This window comes from Girardinichthys multiradiatus, chromosome 5 (assembly GCF_021462225.1).
Source record: "Girardinichthys multiradiatus isolate DD_20200921_A chromosome 5, DD_fGirMul_XY1, whole genome shotgun sequence".
NCBI classification, from domain to species: Eukaryota; Metazoa; Chordata; class Actinopteri; order Cyprinodontiformes; family Goodeidae; genus Girardinichthys; species Girardinichthys multiradiatus.
This window is the reverse complement of record NC_061798.1, coordinates 21304900-21327616: the sequence shown is the minus strand read 5'-3', so window position 1 is coordinate 21327616 and position 22717 is coordinate 21304900. Positions and strand designations below refer to the sequence as shown.

Below are 22717 nucleotides of genomic sequence, written 5' to 3'. Positions count from 1 at the left end.
TTTAGATAAGATGATGGAGATTGGCTGAAGTGACTGCAGTTTTCTCCAGCTATGTGGAGCAGAGACTAACCCAGACCTGTCCGTCCCCAACCACAATCCCCACTTGTAGCTGCATGCTGCCAGTCAGCTGACTGAAAGAAGGCTGTTGCAGTTTTCCCTCACTTGCCAGAAAGACCAATTTAGCTGTTTGGAAACATTTCTAGTTGTGAAAACCACATGATGTGGAGCACCACCCAGCATCTTATTCATGTAACACTGTTTAGAAACTATAGTTGGCAAGCTACAAGTAGCATGTCTGTTTAACAGCTTCCCGGGCAGCTCACCCGTTTATTTAACCATTTAATATCAGGTTGTCATAATAGTGTTACTCTATAAATGTTCAACATGCTGCTCATTAAGCACAGCTACTTCTAAATGTAGCAGGTGTTTATTATAAATTTTTGCTTAAGTCTTTAAGTCTGTGCATGAAAATAATAAGATAAAATGTCAGATATAACATTTATTATAACAGTAAGAGTCAATGTTACATTATTTGAACAGCTGTAAGAATAACTTTTGCTTTTCTGTTTTAAATAAAAGCAATTAAATCACATTACACATTTGTTACTGGTTGAATATCTCCAGCATTTTATTTTAGTCTACCACCAGTTTATCTTCCTCAGCCAGTCATGCTTTATGGTAAATTTTTAATGACATGATACAATATTTTGGGTTGCGACCACATTTAAAGCCTGCCACCCATGCTGAATATTAGTGTTTTACACAATTTTCATTCAGATAAATATATAAAATTTGCCAGCCTTAGTGGAAATATTTAATTAAAGGAAGCGCGGACTTCCACGTTCATGGTCTTTACGGAGACGGAATCAGACATTAGGGATTTAATCAAAGGGTTTTTAAGAATATATTTTTAATATTTTCCAGTGTTTATATTCTGAAAAGCAGATGCAATCAGTGACAATTATCCAGGATGGTTGATCATTCTTTGATTTTAAGTTTGATTGAAGCAGACAGGCTACCTCCAGCTGGAGTTAATTTAAAATCCATTTTACCAAAACATTTTTGCACAGTTTGCCCAAGCACCCAGCACCAGCACAGACTATTGCCTGCATCACCCGAACCTGAACGAACCCGGCCCAGACACCGTCCCAGCCCAGACACCACGCCCCCAACGACCCCTGTCCCTATCCGGAGAGGCCTCGAACAAAAGAGGGGTCTGCCTGGTCCAAACAAGCCTGCCAACCAGAGCCGTCCCAGGACGAAACAGTCCCAAATTCCCCGATGAATTTCAATCTCATGTGCCCCCCCACCCCCCATGAGCCCCAACATGAATACCCCCACAGGGCCACTCCCAACCAGGACACAGATATTGAACACATGCCCCCACACCCCATGAATCCCCTCTCCATAGGGGCACACCCCCACAAATGAACTCCACCCCCAAAAAGCAGATGAAGACACATCCACACAGCGCCAGCTCCACACATGGCCTCGCTCCAAGCATCCCCGCCGCATCCTGCCCCCCACCACTCAGTGTGCCGCAACGGCAAGGGCCACGCGCAACAGCGCCCCAGGCTTATTTTTAAAGGTTTTTGAGTGCTTTTCTTTAAATGTTTTGCCATGTGTTTTCTGTGTAAAATGCATTGAAACAAACAGATTGCAGCAATTTTAACTTTTTTATTGAACTAGACACAACTTTGTAATAAAAATCAATTAGGAAGAGTTTGATGTTGAAACCAAACAAATATTGTTCATAGATTTGTTATCTGGATATGAAATTCAGCACAAACAAAAACATGAATACTAAGTGAAGCATTTCACCCAGGGCATAGCCAAACCTTCAATTGCCACATTAGATTTTATTCTTCCTTACTGAAAAGAAAAGATAACTTTAAAATAAATTAGGAAATCCACTTTGTTTCCTCTAAATGGGTTTGTTCTTCTGAAATATTCATGATGAGCCTTTTATCTGCTGTGAAATTAACAACGCTAACATCTGTGTTTAATTTCTCAGCTCTAAAACTGCAGCCAGAATTAAAAACCAGTGACTCTGAAACACAATGTTTTCTGCCACCACAAACCACTCAAGAAAATATTCATTCTTCCGCTGTTGGTTTAATGCACCAGTCCCTAATAGAGAGTTCTCTCTGGGCAATGCCGAGTTTAGATTAAAAATCCTTTGAAGCGAAAAGAGAGAGAAATGAGATACAGTACTGATGAACAGCTTAAAGAAGGATTGCAGCTCTGAAGATCTTTGCATTTTATGCTGATGTTGGGAGACAAATTTGTGTTTAATTACTTTTATTTACAGCTCTCACTGGATGTTCTATCATTTTTGTGTAGCTTCAGTGAGGAGAAACCAGTTTAAAACTCTGAGGGTTCTGCTCACAGCGTAATAACAAACACCAGAACAAGAAGCGGAAGTTGAGGTTTGCCGTGTTTATTTAATTGCAGGTAAGGTGTGCCGCTGTATTCGCACTGGGAACATTTGTTGGGAACTCTGCTGAGAGGACGGACCACTCCACCACCATCGACCACAACGTGGCCATGATGCTGGCTCAGCTCATCAACGATGGCAGTCCCGTGGTCCGCAAGGTCTCTGTGCCACACAGTCACATTCCACACATGAAGTGCAGTTTGATCATGGACTTCATGCAAGAAAGCATTTATGGCAGAATTATTTGTTTTTGTTTAGTTTTTTGTGTTTTTTTTTGTAATAAAATAATTTATTTTAAGATGTAGTGGTTCAACTTCAGTCCCCAAAAATCTGGTGTCCTGCATGTTTTAGATGTGTCCCTGCTGCAACATAGGTGTTTCAGATTGCTGATTTTGGGCCTCAGCATCTCATCAGGTTCTGCAGGAGCGTAGTCATGAACTATTTATTTGATTCAGGTGCACTGGACCAGGAAAACATCTAAAACTACTGAATGTCGACTCTTGGGGGTTGAAGTTGGCCACTTATGCACGACTACCTCATGGACCCATAGCAGGGCAATTGAGTGATGCATTCAGAGGTGTTAAGAGAATGGAAATGTGTACCTTATAGTCACGATATGGTAATTTTAGACATTGGACTTGGGAATAACTGCAATGTAGCGATTATGTTCAATATATTAACCTGCCCCTATGCTGAGGTATGGAAACTTAGAGAACTACAAGATTACATTAAACTCTGATTTCTTACATAAATATTATGAATATTTATAAATATATATATATAATTAAAGATAAGGCGGAGCTAAAGACTTGTTCTTACCTTAAGAACTTTACTTGTAGAATGGAACACTGTTTTGTGTCGCCAGTGCATACAGACCTATTCAATAAACTGGATTATTATTGAAAAGTAAATTTATTGCAGAACCTCAATTCAAAGTTAATATTATATACATCAATTACACACATACTGATGTTCCCAAGCTTTTATTTCTGTTAATTAGCTTACAGCTAATAAAAACACAACACTTAAGATCAGAATATTACATCAGACCAATAAAGCAAACATTTTTTATACAGAAATGTGGGCTTAATGAGTAGTATGTTTAGTACCTGCTTAAAGTTGGTTATTTCCTAAAGGTACTTTCAATCTGATAAACGAGCCTCAACAGAACAAACATTCTAATTTATTGAAAATTAATGTATATTGGTTCCTTTACAAAGATGTGTGTCACGGGTCTTCATCATCTGGAAATTACAAAGAGAACTCAGTGTTAAAATAACTAGGGAAAAAATAATTTATGCACAGTACAAGTGAGATAGCTATAGTATAAATGCTTGAATTCATCATGTAGTATCTCACAGTATAGTAAATACTAGTATAGTACAAAATTCCAGTACTTACTTAAGACTGTGTTGAACTTTTTTTGTTTTTGTTTTTTTGTTGTCTTTTTGCTGTTTTCCAGGAGCTGGTGGTAGCCCTGAGTCACCTGGTGGTCCAGTATGAGAGCAACTTTTGCACAGTTGCTCTCCAGTTCATAGAAGAAGAGAAGAATTATGCAGTGCCGTCACCAGCCAACACTGCAGGTATCTGGTGTTTTAAAAGACGGAAATGATTTCAAGCAGGTCCTCTTTGAAAACATGCTAAATAGAACCCATGATTTGATTGCTTTCTGAGCTTTAAGGGGGGTTCGGATTCCAGTTTATGATGAAAAAAAGAATTAATTTATTTTAGTATTTGCAAATCTGTGATGAAAATGATCTTTCCACAAGGACTGTAATCGTTTTGATGACGATCATTTGTCCTGAAATGGAACGTTGGAGGCTAAGCGAGCTTTGCCAACCTGTCCTCCATTTATCCATCACAGGTTTTAGAGTAAATTTAAGGAGGAGTTCAAAGGATCTAAAGCTGGAGTTACACTTCTCTACTCAGGCAGGTGTGTAGTGGGTTGCAGGGGTAAGTTTATGTGGAAACTGCACATTTTTGTAGCATATTGACTTTAATTTTCCTTTTAAATCACCAGCCTAACAAAAAAGGGGGAACAAATCAAATAGTTTGATGCACTTCTGCGGCACTGTGACATTTCTAGTTGCTGGTTTAAGGAGATAATTGTCCTTTTTAAAACGCTCCTTATATCACACGGTTTGCCTAAAATGAGCGCGGTGGAAGGTTTTGCCTTTTAGTTTAAAATAGTATGTGTGTTTATTTTATTTTTTTATTTTTCCGCTGACAATCAGAACCCGGCAACATGACTCCAGTGAGGGACAGCCCGGCCATCCCTCGTTTGAGATCCGTCAATTCCTACACCAACATCCGAGCAGTGACCACGGCTCGCAACCTGAACAAAAGCCTCCAGAACCTCAACCTCAACGAAGAAGGTATGACAGTGATAGATGGATGGTGGGAAACTGAGTGAGCAAAGAAGAAAGGAAGCTGTGTGGAGGAGGAAAATAAACTGACCTCTGCCAATAGTTTCTTTTCTCATTAAAGAAATTAGGTTAGGATTTATTACACAGCGCTCATTATTGCAATTTTTGTTTTTGCAATATTGCAACGCAAAAGAGCTTGGCAGATGCAATATTTGGTAGGAAATTATATTTCAAGTGATATGTATGCAAATTCATCATGACAGTTGTGGCCTGTTGGATGGACTTTCACTGCCTTCCACGGTTGATGTAAATTTTTTGTGGCCTAGATGCTAAACCCCAGGAAGAGAGAAGGGGACATTGTGATAAAGGGAAAAAAAAGAAAGAATCAGGATTAATCTCAATATCATCATCTGGATATTTAGTGACAGTGTTGCAATTTTTCCTGAGGTTGTACTGTCCTATCTTGAATATATCTGCACTCTTTATGAAGGTATTATTATAACTGAAAGTGACCGAACTGAAACGTTTGAAGTTCAGAGCTCGACTTTGATCCTCTTAATTCCCTGTATCCAAGAAGTGCAAAGGACCTGACACCTGTAGTTCAATTACCCCTGAAAATGGATTGCAACAATTAAAATTGTGGTTTTTACAGGTACGAGCGCAAAAAGTATTTGCTCCAGTATCTTCATTACCACAAAACCTCCTCTCTTCAAATTCTCCAGAGCTACTTTAAATTATTACTTTCATTTATGTATTCAAATGGATTTTATTCTTATTTTTACATTACTTTTATCTATTCAGTTCATTATTATTTCCCATACATAGTGATTTTTCATGAAGCAGTTATGCTGATTTCATTGGGTTCCACAAGTGTCATAATGTTTCACATTGTTGCTGTGTTCAGGAAGATATTGTTCAGTTTTTTGGCTATTGTTAACAGTGTAGCTCTTCTGAGAATTTGATTTCATATTTACAGAATTTTACTGGGAGTAGGCAATAAAAAGAAGCTGCAGCTTTATTTCTTGATTCTGTTATTGGAAACTGTGAGCTGTCCGTGGTGCTGAAAGCTAGAGACATTTGTTTTAGGTGAAGAGGTTGCAGAGCTGTTAAAATATAAAATATTATTTTCCTGTGGATGAATAAATCAAATGTTTAGCATTTTCTTCCGAATTGTTCAGTTTTCATGGATAGTTTGGGTGATTATAATCGGATATTTACTGAATGTTCTGAAAAATCTCTTTTAGACATGCAGGGTTTTGCATTAGTGGAAGGTCAGCATGGTGGTGATTTTTGAAGGAGCTGTTTTGAAATATCTGGTTAGCATGCAACAAGTTTGAACTGAACTGAAATATTTAGCTAAACACCTTTTCTCTCAGTGTCTAAATCAACTAAACTAGAGCAGACATCTCAAGCTCAAAGCCCGCGGCCCACATTCTTGCCCACAATGCTAAGTTTTTTACAGCCCGTGAGATAACTTCATATATCTATCATTGATGGCCCACCAGTAGGTTACATAAAGTTCACCCCAGTCACACTGCATGTTCCATAATGCATTGCTGCATAGAGAATTCGCAGAGCATTCCGCTTGACTTTAAAGAGACAAAAAATTCTCAGGATCTGCAGTACTTCATTCCCATTTGGCATAGAGAGAGCACCTGAGCCCAACCAGATGGTGTTAATAGAACTGCAGGTCAGCAGGCCTCATACTGGGTCCAGCACAGTTTTACCCATTTAACCACAAGACATTGGTCCAACTCTGCCTCCAAGCTACTTAAATGCTCTGCGTGTTTGGTAGCACAGACCTGAATAAGCAACTGGTGCACAGTTTCCATAGCTCAGAACTCAACGATGGAAACGATATCAAGCATGATCCTCCCACAAAATGGCACAAAACTTTGCTTTCTGAGTGACAAGAAGAAGCCCAACATATTTACTTGACAAGGGGAGCATTACGGCTAATGTTATGATGCGCTGCTTGATAGATATATAAAAAACTTTTATTACAAACTGCTTTGGGATTATTTCAACTGCAATGGACACGGAGACGGAAACGAAAAGGAAATAAAGAAGCAAGAAAAAGAGAGAGGTCAGGCAAAAAGGAAAAAGGGAGAGAAGGAGAAAAGATTAGGAGAGAAAGAAGGGTGAACAGAATACAAGATAACACCTTAGAAGACTGGTTCTACACCTGCAGAAACACATACAGGTCCTTCTCAAAATATTAGCATATTGTGATAAAGTTCATTATTTTCCATAATGTCATGATGAAAATTTAACATTCATATATTTTAGATTCATTGCACACTAACTGAAATATTTCAGGTCTTTTATTGTCTTAATACGGATGATTTTGGCATACAGCTCATGAAAACCCAAATTCCTATCTCACAAAATTAGCATATCATTAAAAGGGTCTCTAAACGAGCTATGAACCTAATCATCTGAATCAACGAGTTAACTCTAAACACCTGCAAAAGATTCCTGAGGCCTTTAAAACTCCCAGCCTGGTTCATCACTCAAAACCCCAATCATGGGTAAGACTGCCGACCTGACTGCTGTCCAGAAGGCCACTATTGACACCCTCAAGCAAGAGGGTAAGACACATACAGAAATTTCTGAACGAATAGGCCGTTCTCAGAGTGCTGTATCAAGGCACCTCAGTGGGAAGTCTGTGGGAAGGAAAAAGTGTGGCAGAAAACGCTGCCACACTGCCGTTCACCTGAAAGAGGTGAACGGACCCTGAGGAAGATTGTGGAGAAGGGCTGATTCCAGACCTTGGGGGACCTGCGGAAGCAGTGGAGTGAGTCTGGAGTAGAAACATCCAGAGCCACCGTGCACAGGCGTGTGCAGGAAATGGGCTACAGGTGCCGCATTCCCCAGCTCAAGCCCCTTTTGAACCAGAAACAGCGGCAGAAGCGCCTGACCTGGGCTACAGAGAAGCAGCACTGGACTGTTGCTCAGTGGTCCAAAGTACTTTTTTCGGATGAAAGCAAATTCTGCATGTCATTCAGAAATCAAGGTGCCAGAGTCTGGAGGAAGACTGGGGAGAAGGAAATGCCAAAATGCCAGAAGTCCAGTGTCAAGTACCCACAATCAGTGATGGTCTGGGGTGCCGTGTCAGCTGCTGGTGTTGGTCCACTGTGTTTTATCAAGGGCAGGATCAATGCAGCTAGCTATCAGGAGATTTTGGAGCACTTCATGCTTCCATCTGCTGAAAAGCTTTATGGAGATGAAGATTTCATTTTTCAGCACGACCTGGCACCTGCTCACAGTGCCAAAACCACTGGTAAATGGTTTACTGACCATGGTATCACTGTGCTCAATTGGCCTGCCAACTCTCCTGACCTGAACCCCATAGAGAATCTTTGGGATATTGTGAAGAGAACGTTGAGAGACTCAAGACCCAACACTCTGGATGAGCTAAAGGCCGCTATCGAAGCATCCTGGGCCTCCATAAGACCTCAGCAGTGCCACAGGCTGATTGCCTCCATGCCACGCCGCATTGAAACAGTCATTTCTGCCAAAGGATTCCCGACCAAGTATTGAGTGCATAACTGTACATGATTATTTGAAGCTTGACGTTTTTTGTATTAAAAACACTTTTCTTTTATTGCTCGGATGAAATATGCTAATTTTGTGAGATAGGAATTTTGGGTTTTCATGAGCTGTATGCCAAAATCATCCGTATTAAGACAATAAAAGACCTGAAATATTTCAGTTAGTGTGCAATGAATCTAAAATATATTAATGTTAAATTTTCATCATTACATTATGGAAAATAAGGAACTTTATCACAATATGCTAATATTTTGAGAAGGACCTGTAAGTATGAGCGCACTTGTGTAAATAAGGTTTCTCTATATAAATATGCAATAGTGAGTTTGAGGAGCCACAGACCTGCCCCCCTTGATTCGAGACAGACATGGAGGAGATCTGAGCCACAGACCTTCAAAGGCCCCCCCAGAGCACGGGAACCCCGGGAGGACCACCACCCGGACTACCGCAATCCCCCCAGAGAAGAGCACAGAAGAGACCCAAGGGAACCACCCAGCAGCCACAGTGCAGAAGCCCCAGGGACCTGCAACAACGAGGCACATCACCACCCAAACAGAGGCCCGACAGAGCCAGGGGGCCCAGGCCCCGGCAAGCAGCCACCAGGAGAGAGCCAGCACACACTAAAGCACCCAGCCCTGGACACCGAGAACCACCAATACACCAGCGGGCAGAGATACCAGCCAACAGCAGGGAGTGTGGTGGGGAAGAAATAGGCCCCACATTTAATGGGGGACCTAAGCTGATTCAGGAGAGAGAGCAGCCCAAGAGCCAACCTGACACAAAAACAGGCTCTGACAGTCAAAATCACACATTCCCACCCTCATGCGTACATATAAAGACACCCGCACACCCAACGTAAAGACAAACAACAATGGACGTCGTACACTCACTCACACTCCCCATACATACACTATATTCCCAGGTCCAGTTACCGATACCCCGGAGGGGCAACTAGACCCAGGAGGTGGTCCCCTTCATTCTGGGGTGGAGACAGGCAGGTAGCCCCAGCACCACCCCAGACTAATGTCAGCACCACCCAAACCTGAATGAACCCCCACCCCGACCCCAGCCCGCATCGATCCCCGTTCCCATCTGGAGAGGGGTTCATGAACAAAAGAGGGACATACCAGGTTCAAACGAGCTCGCCAACCAGAGCCACCCCAGGACAAAACAGTCCCAAGCCCCCAAAGAATCTGATCTCAACCCCATGAACCAAATACCAAGAATCTCCTGAAGCCACAAGCGCAAAAGAGCAGATACCACCAAGCACCGTACTCACAACAGACCCCCCGACCCCACACCAAGCTGGGACAAACTCACCAGAAAAGAGGTCCCTGGCCAGCGGTGCGCACCCACGGCGAACCGCCCCCGCCATGTCCCCACAAACACACCACATCGCCCAGGGCAAAACACCAACCGGCTCGGCTCCGCTGTCACCGCTCAGCCATTGTGACCACACATCCCCCCCCAGAGAGGCAGTGTTTGTAGTCACACTGTCTCTCTACTTATGGAGTTAAATTTGTCTCAATATTATTCAATCAAACAAAAAACTAATCTCAATCAAAAAAAACTAATCTCAATCAAAAAAATAATATTCAATCAAAAAAAACTAATCTCAATCAAAAAATATTAAGTTGTGATCAAAACTTTCAGAGTTTTTTCTCTCAAAGAGAAAAAAGTTATTTGCAAAACATAAACTTTTATTTGCGCAGGTCAAAAATCTTTGGTTACGAGTCTCGCTTTTTTGGTTTTGACGCTCTCTGTTTTTGTTTGAACTCAACAAATTTTGAGTTCTGGAAACATGAACATCCTGGGCGGGGCCTAAAGACGAACGCTGTAAGACGTTTCCCTATTGGTTAGCGCTGACTAAAGCCGCAGACTCTGATCCCCTTCACCTCTGAACTTCTGCTCGAACTGCAGGGCTTGCAGCGTCGCTTCAGTGAGGAGACATCAACTGTACAGAAGAAAACTGCGGTCAAGTGAGCCGACACCAGCTCTCTCTTAAAGATTAGCTTACCGCATACAAGGTGCATTACGGCAATGGAGCAGAAAGGACGCTGATCCTGGCAACGGTTGAGAAAATAAGAGGAAAACAGAAAAGTAACCTTCAGAACATTTATATTAATTAAATTTTTACAACTTTCATGTAAAAGAATAAAGCTTTTATGTAAAAGAATAAATATTTTATATTTTACTGTACAGTTTTGGAGAAATATCTTGATGCTCAACCATTATATGCATTTGTCCCACTTTCAGGGATTTATTTCTCCAAAACCATGAGAGGTGACAACACAATCATTCAGATTTTATTAGAGGGTCATCTATGCTATAACCAGAATTAGTATTTCATAATTTTACTGTAAAGGTTTGGAGAAATACACAACTACCCCAAGTGTAGTATAAAACAGAGTCCATGTCGGGCAGACGGCATCCCATAATCCTGTGTGTTGTCCTCACAACCCGTGATACTTCCTCTCCTGTGCAGTTCCCTCACCACACTGTCATGCTGAGACACAGAGTGCTTTCCACTGTGGCCCTGTAGATATCTGTAAGCAGCTGAGGAGATGAAGAAGAGCTGTTGTTGTACCTTCTTCAACAGGCGAGGGGCGTTTCCGGTCCAGGAGAGGTCAGAGGAGATCTGGATGCTCTTGCACTTTAAGCTGTCCAGACCACTTCCCAGGATCTCATCGACCTCACCAAAAAGAAGCGTTTGTGGTACTTTGTTGGGGTAGTTGTGTATTTCTCCAGAAACCTACAGTAAAATTATGAAATACTAATTCTGGTTATAATATAGATGACCCTCTAATAAAATCTGAAGAGATTGTGTTGTCACCTCTCATGGTTTTGGAGAAATAAATTCCTGAAGGTGGGACAAATGCATATAATGGTTGAGCATTTTGAGGTATTTTGACAAGATATTTCTCCAAAACTGTACAGTAAAATATTAAATATTTATTTTTTTACATAAAACATGAATGTGAAAGTTGTAAAAATGTAATTAATATAAATGTCCTGTAGGTTACTTTTCTGTTTTCCTTTTATTTTCTCAACCGTTGCCGGGATCGACGTCCTTTCTGCTCCATTACCGTAATGCGCCTTGTATGCGTGACGCTAATCTTTAAGAGAGAGCTGGTGTCGGCTGATGTCACCGCGTATTTCTGACTGTCGGCTCACCTAACCGCAGTTTTCTTCTGTAGAGTTGATGTCTCCTCACTAAAGCGACGCTGCAAGCCCTGCAGTTCGAGCAGAAGTTCAGAGGTGAAGCGGATCAGAGTCTGCGGCTTTAGTCAGCGCTAACCAATAGGGAAACGTCTTACAGCGTTCGTCTTTAGGCCCCGCCCAGGATGTTCATGTTTCCAGAACTCAAAATTCGTTGAGTTCAACCAAAAACAGAGAGCGTCAAAACCAAAAAAGCGAGACTCGTAACCAAAGATTTTTGACCTGCGCAAATAAAAGTTTATGTTTTGCAAATAACTTTTTTCTCTTTGTGAGAAAAAACTCTGAAAGTTTTGATCACAACTTAATATTTTTTGATTGAGATTAGTTTTTTTTTGATTGAATAATATTGAGACAAATTTAACTCCATATCTACTTTGCCGTATCAAGTTAAGGAAAGCAACCCTAAAAATGTCTATTTGTCTATAGATAATATTTTTTATAAATATAAATGTAAAAAGTTAAGTAAGGGGTTAAAATAAAAAAATAAAAAATGTTGCATTTCTATGTTTATTTATCAGTCATTGTCATCAACCTATGTTCTGCTTCTCGGATCATTTCACTGGTTTAGTGCAATTAGAGATTTCCATAAATAAACACTTATTTTGTAAAAGTAAGGTGACTGCAAGGGATCTTCACAAATAATTTTTTCTTTCAAGTCTCTAAAATAAACAAAAAAATGTTTTACTTTTCGTCTTCCTTATTTAGTTAAATGTTATTGTATAGCCTCCTTAAAATGTATTTGGCAGACTGAAAAAGTTGAATTGTTTTGTTCCTTAAAATAGGTTCTGAATAAGGACAAATAATCCTGATTACAACCAGCTGTAGCAATGTCAGTTTAACAGTTCCATCCACAGCTTTTCAAGCCCCTCAGCCCTCTGTCACTCCCAGCTCTGTGTTTCTGTCACCTCTCTGTGATTCAGGCAACTAAAGCCAAGTGAGCTTCCCTCCAAACCAGCGCTGCCAGACTGAGTAATGCATGAGCTCCGTGTAGCTCTAAATCACAGACGCTCACTGAAGTGCCTAACCTACTGCTGACACCGTTTCTAATTCACATTCTCGGTGCTCGCTCCAATATGCAGGGGTGTTTATCATCAATGAGCTTAGAGCGGAGCGGCTCTTTATTCTCTACCAATCTCCATACTCACATTTCAGCCTGTGGTTTGTTAGGAGGATGCATGGCATTTGAGCTCGTATGAGTCAGAGTAATGTTTGGGGAAAGTGTGAGTTACGGCAGCTCATGACTGGACCGGAAAGCTCAGATAAAGTTATGAGCGCGTAGCCTCCATATACAACTACAGGGGTTGGACAATGAAACTGAAACACCTGTCATTTTAGTGTGGGAGGTTTCATGGCTAAATTGGACCAGCCTGGTAGCCAGTCTTCATTGATTGCACATTGCACCAGTAAGAGCAGAGTGTGAAGGTTCAATTATCATGGTAAGAGCACAGTTTTGCTCAAAATATTGAAATGCACACAACATTATGGGTGATATACCAGAGTTCAAAAGAGGACAAATTGTTGGTGCACGTCTTGCTGGTGCATCTGTGACCAAGACAGCAAGTCTTTGTGATGTATCAAGAGCCACGGTATCCAGGGTAATGTCAGCATACCACCAAGAAGGACGAACCACATCCAACAGGATTAACTGTGGACGCAAGAGGAAGTTGTCTGAAAGGGATGTTCGGGTGCTAACCCGGATTGTATCCAAAAAACATAAAACCACGGCTGCCCAAATCACGGCAGAATTAAATGTGCACCTCAACTCTCCTGTTTCCACCAGAACTGTCCGTCAGGAGCTCCACAGGGTCAATATACACGGCCGGGCTGCTATAGCCAAACCTTTGGTCACACATGCCAATGGCAAACGTCGGTTTCAATGGTGCAAGGAGCGCAAATCTTGGGCTGTGGACAATGTGAAACATGTATTGTTCTCTGATGAGTCCACCTTTACTGTTTTCCCCACATCCGGGAGAGTTACGGTGTGGAGAAGCCCCAAAGAAGCGTACCACCCAGACTGTTGCATGCCCAGAGTGAAGCATGGGGGTGGATCAGTGATGGTTTGGGCTGCCATATCATGGCATTCCCTTGGCCCAATACTTGTGCTAGATGGGCGCGTCAATGCCAAGGACTACCGAACCATTCTTGAGGACCATGTGCATCCAATGGTTCAAACATTGTATCCTGAAGGCGGTGCCGTGTATCCGGATGACAATGCACCAATACACACAGCAAGACTGGTGAAAGATTGGTTTGATGAACATGAAAGTGAAGTTGAACATCTCCCATGGCCTGCACAGTCACCAGATCTAAATATTATTGAGCCACTTTGGGGTGTTTTGGAGGAGCGAGTCAGGAAACGTTTTCCTCCACCAGTATCACGTAGTGACCTGGTCACTATCCTGCAAGAAGAATGGCTTAAAATCCCTCTGACCACTATGCAGGACTTGTATATGTCATTCCCAAGACGAATTGATGCTGTATTGGCCGCAAAAGGAGGCTCTACACCATACTAATAAATTATTGTGGTCTAAAACCAGGTGTTTCAGTTTCATTGTCCAACCCCTGTACATTTGCTTGCGTATTGGGGTGTAATATGGCCGTTTGCTTCATTTTTTTTAACCATTTATCCTGAAATAATTAAAATGATAAGTTCCATAGTTTTCCATTTCTGATGATTATACTTTAATATTATCTTGCCTTTCCTTCTCAGGCGTCCCAGCAGCCTTCTCTCCTGGGAACCTGAGCACCAGCAGCAGCGCCAGCAGCACCCTGGGGAGTCCCGACAACGACGAGTACATACTCTCGTTTGAAACCATCGACAAGATGCGCCGGGTTTCTTCATATTCCTCCCTAAACTCTCTTATAGGTAACAACCATCCCACAGTTTCAGGGCTCTAGAGCTGCTGTTCAGATTCATGCTTAATATTGCCCAACATGTTATGTAATTTTGACTCTGGAGGGGTTCTGTCTGGTTCAGGTAGATGGCAGCGTATGATATTTGAAAGAAAGCTGACTTTATTAAGAAATAATACAGATAAAACCAGGGCCAGAAAGTAAAGTTTTCCTTACAAGAGCTTTTATATATTTTGCTCTTTTGTTTCCAGTTTCATTCTCTTTTTACAGAATTATACTCTCTCCTGTGAGTCAGCCAGTAAGTTTCCTTATTTGTGAAATTTATTTATTCTTTTTAAAGCTGCAATCAGTGCGAATATTAAGGAAGAGACAAGCATACCGAAATACATATCAGTTTTAAAGAGGCTTTACGGTCTGTTTTTTACTCCCTCATTCACAGTTAAAGTTGAATCAGACACCTCAGCTTACTGTGTGCAGTTTTAGGGTCCCTGATGCACTGCCACCCAGAAGAAAAATGCCTTATAACCTTCAAGCTTGATGTTTTAAATCATATTGAAATAAATATATATATGTATTGCTACTTTATAATATCTAATTCAGGGGTAACTGCTATATTTGAGCTTTCTTCTGGAGTTTTCTTAGTTTCTTACTTACAACCCAAATTCCAATGAATTTGGGACACTATATAGAACATAAATAAAAACAGAATACAATCATTTGCAAATCCTGTTCAACCTATATGAAATTGAATACACTACAAAGACAAGATATTTAATGTTCAAATTGCTAAACTTTATTATTTTTTGCAAATATTCACTAATTTTGAATTTGATGCTTGCAACACCTTCCAAAAAAGTTGGGACACGGGCATGTTTACCACTGTGTTACATCACCTTTCCTTTTAACAATCACTCAATAAGCATTTGGGAACTGAGGAGACTGATTGTTGAAGCTTTGTGGGAGAAATTCTTTCCCATTCTTGCTTGATGTAAAACTTCAGTTGCTCAACAGTCCGGGGACTCTGTTGTCGTAATTTGGCTTCATAATGCTCCACACATTTTCAATGGGAGACAGGTCTGGACTGTAGGCAGGCCAGTCTAGTACCTGCACTCTTTTACTATGAAGCCATGCTGCGAACACGTGCAGAATGTGGCTTGGCATTGTTTTGCTGAAATGAGCAGAGACGTCCCTGAAAAAGACGTTGCTCGGATAGCAGCGGATGTTGCTCCAAAACCTGTATGTACCTTTCAGCTTAATGGTACCTTCTCAGATGTGGGAGTTACCCAGTTTCCTCTTTGGCCTAGAGGACACAATGTCCATGATTTCCGAGAACAATAAGAAATGTGGACTCGTCAGACCACAGCAGACTTTTTCACTGCGTCAGTCCGTCTCAAATTAGCTCAGGCACAAAGAAGCAGCATTTATTGGTTTTGAATCCACTTTGGCTTTGCATGGTGGAGCTTTAACTTGCATTTGTAGATGTAGCTCCAAACGTGGTGACATCCGTCACAGAATGATATCATTTATGAATGTGTTTTTTATGCAGTGCCTCCTAAAAGGTCAAAGGTCATACGCATTTAATGTTTGTTTCAGCATTACTGCTTACATATCGAGGTTTCTCCAGATTCTCTGAATGTTTCGATGATAATATGGACCGTAGATGATGAAATCCCTAAATTCTTTGCAACTGTATGTCGAGAAATCTTCTTAAACTGTTGGACTATTTGCTCATAAAGTGGTGAACCTCGCTTCATCCTTCCTTGTCAACGACTGGGCCTTTTGTGGATGTTCCTTTAATACTCATTCATGACACTCACCTGTTTCCAATTAACCTGTTCACCCGTGGAAGGTTCCAAACAGGTGTTTTTGAGCATTCCTCAATTGTGGTCATATACAGAGTATATATATACAAAGTATTTCACAAAAGTCACATCAACAAAGGGATGTGCCCTGAACAAGTTTTCTGTTGCTTTTTTGCAGCTGCCTATGAAAACATACGGAGGCAATGTTATGTGCTTTAAGGAGGCATGCGCTGCAATATGAGATAATTCCTTACATTTAGTTTTTTTTCCCCTTCATTTTCTCTTTTTCTTTTTTGCTTCCTTTTTCCTGGTTTCTTAATTTATTCCCCCTTTTCGATTGATTTTCAAGATTCACAGCTGTTTCCTGTAAATCGAACTGAGCTCATGTGGTGTGAAGCGCGTGTTTTCCTGCCTCTCTGACTTTAGCTGAAGTGTCTGAGCCTTCATCTACCTTCCCCTAAGAACTGGTTCTCACCCTGCATGCCATTCATGCAAGAACTGCCACTGAGCAGAAGGAATATTGAACAATCATATGTGAAATATGATCTGTTTATTTATGATTTATGCATAAATCCAAGTTGATTTAGCTTCATTATCTCCTGAAAAGTTCTGTCTAAGTTTGCTGCAATGTTTATAAAAACTCTAGTTTGTTTTGCAATAAGTGAGACAGCAAACCTAACGCTTCTTTAGCATTAAACCAGCAGCAGTTTTAAACCGGATTTGATGCTTTAATTAGTCATCATCTGCCACAGCCTCGTTGAGCTCGGACAGCAGCTGTTACAAGCTTTAACCTGGATGATGACTAACCTGCGCTGGACTGAGAATTACACAGAAAATTACAGACAGTAGAGCATGAAGGCACTTTGGAGAGACAGAGACCTTTGGGCCTCCCATAGGAGAGTCACTGCCTCCAAACAACTGTAGGGATAAACAAAGTGTTAAGAGCATCACAGAAGAGCATGAAGGACATTAAAGTGCTTTTTGTTGATTCCCCATCCACTCTCTGCTGCTGTTAGGTGATTGGCTGGCTTGACTATGTGCTCAGGCAGCCAGTTTGTCTATAATAAAGAAAATAGATAAAAAGTAGCTCCTGGCATCTAAAGAACAGAAAAATAAAAGTTATTTATATTTGTTCCTGTGATACTTCAATTTACAAATGTCTCTATGTTGCCTATTGCTCTGTCTTGTCCCATTTTGTACCTTTAACTTTGAACGTTTGCAATCAAAACATAAATCTAAATTTAACTTGCAATGAAAGTCCAGATACTGAAGCCACACATTCCTTTCAGTTTCTACCTACATTAATCCAGTTGTTTGGATAGCTTCATGTACCAGATAATCAGATTTACCGTTCTCTTTTTACGGCTTTTAACACCATCTGCTGTATAAATCTTTTTTAAATCACATAAATATTCCAATTTCTTTCTGAAAAATGTTTAGGTCTTTCTTTTCTCTTTCCTTCCGGAAGGGAATTAATCAATTTAACCAAAGCTTCATAATCCAAACGTAAGCTGAGCTTTGTCAGCCGCTCCCTTTTGTTGAAACTTTCAGGTTAAACCTTTGGGAAATATTCAACAAAAACATGAAATGATTAGAAATAAATGTTTAATGAAAGAAACCGTAATTTCAGTTTGGCACAACATTTAATCTGATTACCCTTTCATGCAACAAATCAAACATTTGATGCCCATTTAAACCCCCTTCCAGAGTAAGCTGGGTAAAAGACATATTGGCCCCTTGCCCACTCGGTTCTGTGCCAGCCACAGATACAGAGCATCCCAGCCTCCCAGTGAGACTGTTTGAACCCACACCTTACATTATGCTGCGTGCATAAACAACAGACTGCATACATATAGCATAAAGAGACTACATCACACCTGAGTGCAGCTTTATAGTCTTCGAGTTGTGCTGTGACGTGAAATCACCTAACAGTTTCTTAGATGCATCACTCGTCAATTTGATTTGTTTGTTCTTTGGCTTCTTTCTTGTTTGGTTTGAAGTTGTTCTCTTGAAACCCGCTGGGCTTCGTTCTTCCTCTCTCCTGAAAACCGTGCTTGTTTCCTCTTTTTGATCTCGTTTTGGTTTTATCAAATCTGTCTTTGAGCAAAACTAAGAAGTCAGGGCCTGTGTTTTACGCAGCTGTTTGGAGCAAATTGAAGCCATAAATGCCGTGCTCACCCTCTGCTCTACGCTGGGCTGCAGGAAAGCAGCAAGACACCAAAACTGTGTGGGAGGGCAGAGTTGGAGTAAAGTGATTTATTAACTTCCCACGACTATCATTTGTACAAATCCTACCACACTGTGGAGAGCACACTGCTGTCTCTATTAGGCACTTTGGTATTGAAAAATTAAGCCAAGACTTAGTTTTGGATACAACCTGCAATGTAAGAATATTGTGAACGCAAACTTCCTTCCTTCATAGTTTGGATAAGTTCTGATTTTCATATAACGATTTTACAAATCTTAATTAGCATAGATAATAGGAGGAACAAAAAAAGGTTTGGGTTTCAATTTTGTAAATGCTGCATCATCCATCCTTGCATCCATTTTTTGTCCATCCATTTATTTGTCCATCATCCATCCCCTACAGTTTATCTATCCACCCATTTATCAGTGTTTGGTTTATACATTCATCCTTCTATTAACGTTTTGTCTGTCCATCCATTTGTTCATCCAATATCCGTCTGGATTAAGATGGCAGCGGTGTACGCAGCCTGTCGTCTGGGTCGCTCACACATGGTGCTGTGTGGATGTCTACCGTCTTCCCAGATACAACACGGACTTTATCAATAACCTTTCTGAACTCTTAGCTGAATCATGCCTATAAATGATTACATCCTTATTGCCGGTGATTTTAATGTTCACGTGTGTTTTTCTCATATGCCTCTTGTGAAGGACATTTTAGACCTTCTTGAGTCCTTTAATTTTGTGCAGTTTTTCTAGTCCCACACAGGAGCGTAGACACACTCTTGATCTTGTTTTATCGCATGCTCTGCCCGTTTCTAACGTTGAAATCCATGAAACGGTGTTTTGCGATCATATGCCAGCGCCGTGTCAGGCAACTCTTGGCCAATGTGCGGTGAAAGGAGACGCCGCTGCTAGTCTCTGTCTAGTTATTAACCCCTCCACTGCTGATCGGTTTTCAGCTGCTTTCATATGGATTGGTCTTTTTCCCGTGGATCTCAATACTGAAGAGCATAGCTCCTGGCTTGATTCAACTTGCCGATCTGTCTTAGATCTGGTGGCTCCTCTGAAAATCAGGCGGCTTAAAGCAAACCTTGAGTCCAGTTACCTGACTCGAGGTGAGGCGTTGATGCTGTAGAGCTGAGCGCAAGTGGAAGAAGGAGAAACCACAGACGTTTTTGGAAAGTTCATTTTCATATCAGGGTTTGGAGTTAAGAGAACAATATTTATCCAGATTATTCTCCTAACATGAACATTTTTAGGCTCCTTCACGATCTCATTTCAATCTACAAGAAGAGGTAACAACCATTTTCACATGAATGCCGAATGCATATGATCTTTCACCAGAATTAACGTTTTGAAACATTCTGGATCTGGATTGACTCTTAATCTTTTGTCATATCAGAGGTTTATATTCACTTGCACCTGAGTTGGTGCCTTTGGTGTGTTTTTGCATTGAAGGAGCATCATACAGAAGCTACAGCAAGATGCAGTTCCCTGTGAAAATGAGCTTCGGGGATGTTTTTCACAATATCCTGAACTATTTTTTTATGTTGCAGTGTTTAAAGCTCCTAAAATCCCTTTGCTGTATTAATTGGAATTTGAGCCATTTGCCAGAAATTTGGAGGCAATAAAAAAGGGAGATGCAGTGGGTCATTTAGTCAGCAGTTAACATCTTTATGATTTCACATTTATTTCACTTTTGCTCAAATGACAAGAGTGTCGGATCAGGACGAGGCACTGCAGCAGCTTAATATTCACATTCATCATGACACGTTCTGTCATGATGACTCTATAGAGTCGGTGCAGTTTTAATTTCTGTGCTCTTGTAAATGTAAAGCAGTCCTACTTCACCTTGTTTTCCTCTTTCTGTTCAACGGCTAGCTAACGCTAATCACATTCTGCCCCTCAGGCTATGGCCTAATCACCTGTTTAGCTCCCTCTCACACTTTCTCTCCCAGTTTCTTTTAGTTTTTGAAATTCTCTGCTTTTGTCAGAGGACACTGGGTTCTGAAATAAGTCTTCCTCCTTTTGTCTTCATCTTTTTTTGGCCCACCGACACGCCTTCCGGCCTCTTTGGCACCAGCTCTCTTCTTGTTTCAAATACTTTCAGCTAAATCCTCCAGCTCTAACCCTCTGACTTTCTTCCTGTTTCAATCATCCCTCTGTGGTGTCCGCTCTTTGAGGCATGGGACTAGTAATAACTGAAGTCCAGACTTCAGTCATTCCCAGTTTGCCTCATTTATGTATTTAGATGGACCAGATGCATGGGTGGAAACATCTGCAAGGGAAAAAGTGAAGAAGAATCAACTCTACACTGGAAGAGAAAGAGAAACGGGAAATATTAAAGGACCTCTTTAGCAACCCAGAATTTGAAGAGGATGAAGACAAGAAGTTTAATAAGTTGGCTGATACTGAAACAAAAAGAAGCAGTAGGAAATAAATGAGCTGAAGCCTGTTAAACCCTCAATAAAGGTAGGTTTTTAACACAGTTGGTTGATCAAGCCTTCAAATATGTGGGACTGGTTCAGGCAGAACCTGTGCTGCTAAAGAATAGAGTACAAACAAGATATGTATATACCCTGTCCCTACTGTCTTACTTTCAAGCAGACTAAACATTTCCTGTTTTTGCTAAGTTAGGATTACCAAATATATTTATATTTGCTAAATGCCAGAACAGTGAAATATTTTTATTTAAATTTGGAAGTTTCCATACGTTTCCTTAGTATTCAGTAGAACTTCCTTTTAAACTGTATGACTTGGGTCAAAGTTTTGCATGTTCTTCTGAAAAGATTTTTGCTGGGATTGTGGCCCATTCCTCCTGACTGAACTTTGAAGGCTGCCTTGCTCACTCACACCTTTTTAGCTCTGCGCACAACTTTTCTAATGGACTGAGATCAGGGCTTTGTGAGGGACACTGCAGAACATTGATCTTGTTATCCTTTAGCCACTTTGTTACCAACTTATCAGTTTGCTGAGGGCCTTTGTTTATTTGGAAGACCCATTTGTGCCCAAGATTTACTTCCTGGCTGATGCCTTGAGATGTTCTCTCAATATTTCCTCGTAATGCTCTCATTTTCTCTCATCTCTTTTTTTTTAATATATAGCCTATGTAAATATCTGTTTTTTAATTCTAGTTCTTCATCTGCTGTGTGTTTATTGTTTCAAGAAATGTTTGAGCTTGGCTAATTTTGTGTATCCTTTCCAGGTGTGTCCTTCAACAGTGTTTACACTCAGATATGGAGAGTGCTGCTCCACCTAGCTGCAGATCCTTTCCCGGAGGTTTCAGATTTGGCCATGAAAGTCCTCAATAGCATCGCATACAAGGTTTGTTGTGTTTAGACTTACTGATAATGTGAAGGTTGAATGTCTTGTCATTGCAAAAATCATAAATAAGGCAGGAGTTGACAGCTCTTGTTTATGATCAAAGCTGTGATGGGGCTGCGATTAGTTGCCTAAAGTTTAGAGCTAGAGTTTAATGTAGGTCACATTACAAATGTCACCTAACTGTCTGCAATGTGATTTACTGGTTGTGTCAACACCGAGTCTGTGATTCTGTACTAACAGTTCAAACGTTTAGACACCCCTGATAAAAAGACAGAATTTGGGGACGTAAAAATGTTGGATCATACTAAACCATTTGAAACTTTTTTTCACATATAATGTGATATTTATCCAGTGGTATCTGATTAAAAAACAGCATACAGTTTCCAACTGCATCCCATGTTCATGGCCATTTTCAGTTGATTCAGCACTGCACTGTGGCTGGACCATTCAAAAATGCTCTTTCCATTAGTAATTCCATTATTGGTATGGATGAATTCTTGGTCTCGTGATGATATTAAAAAATTGAATTTCTCTTCATCCTCAGCTTTATACCAGACACCCGATGGATTTTGGTCATAACTCACTGTTCTTTGGAACTGTTCATATTTTCATTCACCTTGACAAAAACCTCAGTTCCATCAAAAGAAAAGCAACACCTGCTAATGATTAAACTTCCTCTATGTTTCACATTTGGCTTTTTGTATTGCTCCATCCTTTTTTGTGCCAAACAAACCTTTTTAAATTGTGACCCCAGGTTAGTTTCATTGAATCATTACGCACTCTCTCTGTTGGGGCGATATACGCCTTCTTGCATCCCCACTCCTTAGCCCAAACGTCTATCTAGTCTTTTCAGTAATTTTGGAGAAATGTCTGCTTTATGTAATGTCAGTTTTTTTTCTCTAATTATTGAGAATATTGGGCAATATTTAGCTTTCATTCAGCTGTGGAACTTTCTGTAACCTTCTCCTGACTGATAC

The 22717-nt window shown here is 40.7% G+C and overlaps 1 protein-coding gene across 7 annotated transcripts in view; it reads left to right on the top strand.

The window, feature by feature from the left end:
• The window catches only part of rptor (regulatory associated protein of MTOR, complex 1), a 237567-nt gene that overhangs the window by 162161 nt on the left and 52689 nt on the right, over positions 1 to 22717 (top strand). For 4 of the 7 annotated variants that reach the window (XM_047365159.1, XM_047365154.1, XM_047365156.1 and 1 more), the window contains exons 18-23: positions 2455 to 2595; positions 3900 to 4020; positions 4302 to 4370; positions 4672 to 4812; positions 14285 to 14440; positions 21622 to 21740. In XM_047365159.1, the coding sequence (XP_047221115.1) occupies positions 2455 to 2595; positions 3900 to 4020; positions 4302 to 4370; positions 4672 to 4812; positions 14285 to 14440; positions 21622 to 21740 (747 nt within the window). The remainder of the gene's footprint in view (positions 1 to 2454; positions 2596 to 3899; positions 4021 to 4301; positions 4371 to 4671; positions 4813 to 14284; positions 14441 to 21621; positions 21741 to 22717) is intronic. The other 3 variants (XM_047365161.1, XM_047365158.1, XM_047365160.1) reach the window with 1 other exon arrangement.